Source organism: Magnolia sinica, chromosome 6, assembly GCF_029962835.1.
Source record: "Magnolia sinica isolate HGM2019 chromosome 6, MsV1, whole genome shotgun sequence".
In the NCBI taxonomy this organism is placed as follows: domain Eukaryota; kingdom Viridiplantae; phylum Streptophyta; class Magnoliopsida; order Magnoliales; family Magnoliaceae; genus Magnolia; species Magnolia sinica.
The window spans coordinates 48,763,730-48,765,748 of record NC_080578.1 but is presented as its reverse complement, the minus strand read 5'-3'; the positions used below and the strand labels follow the sequence as shown (position 1 = coordinate 48,765,748).

General features: G+C 45.7%; 1 protein-coding gene across 1 annotated transcript; it reads left to right on the top strand.

The window, feature by feature from the left end:
* Window positions 1-225: 225 nt before the first annotated feature.
* On the top strand, window positions 226-684 carry LOC131249619 (uncharacterized). The gene has a single exon (XM_058250412.1). The coding sequence runs from the start codon at window positions 226-228 to the stop codon at window positions 682-684; it is 459 nt and encodes a 152-aa protein (XP_058106395.1).
* Window positions 685-2,019: the final 1,335 nt, after the last annotated feature.

The following is a 2,019-nucleotide window of genomic DNA, read 5'->3' as shown; positions in this document are numbered from 1 at the left end:
GTTGTGGAGACATTACCTCTATAGCGAGGAATTCGAGCTCTTTTGTGACCACAAAAGTCTCAAATATATCTTCACCCAAAGGGACCTAAACATGAGATAGCGTCGTTTGATGGAGATGCTAAAAGACTTCAAATTCGAGGTGTCTTATAACCCGGGCAAAGCCAACCTATTAGTTGACGAGAAATCCCTAGAGTCCGCAACCCTGTTGATGGTGAAGGAGTGAACATGGTAGAATTTGTGCGGGACTTCAAATTGAAGCTAACAGAGGAGCCATATGAGACCGTTGCCCACTTTCGCATTCAGCTATTAATCGACAATTGGATCATTGAAGCCCAAGGAGAGGATGAATTACTAATGGGGATGAAAAAAAGAGCCGATGGTAGTGAAGAGTCAGAATGGAGAGTTGGCTCCGATGGAGGTTTGCGGTACCATGGCCGCTTGTGCATCCCAAACCTCCATGAGCTGAGGAAAGAAGTCCTCGATGCCGCTCAAAACTCCAAATTAGCAATGCACCCAGGGAGCACAAAGATGTACAGGGACTTGAAGCAAGCCTATTGGTGGAACAATATGAAGAACCAAATAGTAGACTACGTGTCCCGATGCCTCACCTACCAGGAGGTCAAGGCTGAGTATCACCGACCATCGAGCCTCCTACAACCCATGTCGCTAGCAGAATGTAAGTGAGACTTTATATCCATGGACTTCATTTTTGGTCTGCCTAAGACAAAAATTAGGCATGACTTCATTTGGGTGATCGTGTATCGACTAACGAAATTGGCCCATTTCCTCTCGATCTGGAGTTTGAACTCTGCCGACGACCTAATAGAAATATACATAAAGGAAAACTACGACTTCATGGCATCCCTTTGGAAATCGTGTTAGACCGAGACACGCGATCACGTTAATCTTCTAGACCCGGATACAAGAGGTGATGGGAGTAAAGTTGAAGTTCAACACCGCCTTCCACCCACAGACCGATGGACAGACGGAGCGAGTAAATCAGGTGCTAGAAGACATGCTTCGAGCATGCATACTCAACTTTAAGGATAGTTGGGATGATTGTCGCTCGTACGCCAAGTTTTCCTACAATAATAGCTTCCAAGTTAATATCAACATGGCACCTTACGAGGTGTCGTACGGATGCCCATGTCGAGCCCCGCACTGTTGGGCAGAATTTTGCACGAAAATTATAGTAGGGCCAGACATAGTACGAGCAACTACCGAAAAGATTGGAATTGTTCGGCGCCGCCTCTTGGCAGCCTAAAGTAGGCAAAAGAGCTACGCATATATTAGATGAAGGGACCTAGAGTTCGAGGCCGGAGATCATGTATTCCTTAAGGTCTCACCGATGAAAGGAGTACTACATTTCAGCAAGAAAGGGAAGCTTGCTCCGCGGTTTATTGGACCATTCTAGATATTAGACCGTGTAAGCCCCGTAGCGTATCGCATCTCCCTACGCATACCGCTTATGGGGGTACACAACGTGTTCCATGTATCAATGTTGAGAAAGTACGTCCTCGACCCTGCGCACATAATCAAATGGGAACACTTGGAACTTAACAAAGATTCTACTTATGTCCTACAACCTACGCGCATCCTTGACAGAAGGGAGCAAATACTGCATAACAAGGTTATTCTATTAGTAAAGGTGTTGTGGACACACCACACCGAGGAAGAGGCCACGTGGGAGATGGAGGCTAGAGTTCGTAAGCATTACCTACAATTACTTAAGCAATACGAACATATACAAATTTCGAGGAAGAAATGTATTTTTAAGGGGGGTAGATTGTAACACTTGAGCCAAAATGGCTTGGATCTAAGGACGTCCACCAGCAGAGCCACCTCAAGACCTTATCAGGCATACCACATATGACAAATGTACGAAAACTAGAAACCAAGGGTAAATTAGGCCAAGCAACCACCTCCATGAATCATGAAAGGATGGCATTGCAAACATGGCTAACTCTAAAGGCAACCGGGGCCCGAAAGGAACCCCAATGGTTTACTCAACCGGAATCT

Bases quoted from the DNA above. Each gene is read 5' to 3' on its own strand.
- LOC131249619 (XM_058250412.1), top strand. From the start codon at position 226: ATGGTAGAATTTGTGCGGGACTTCAAATTGAAGCTAACAGAGGAGCCA.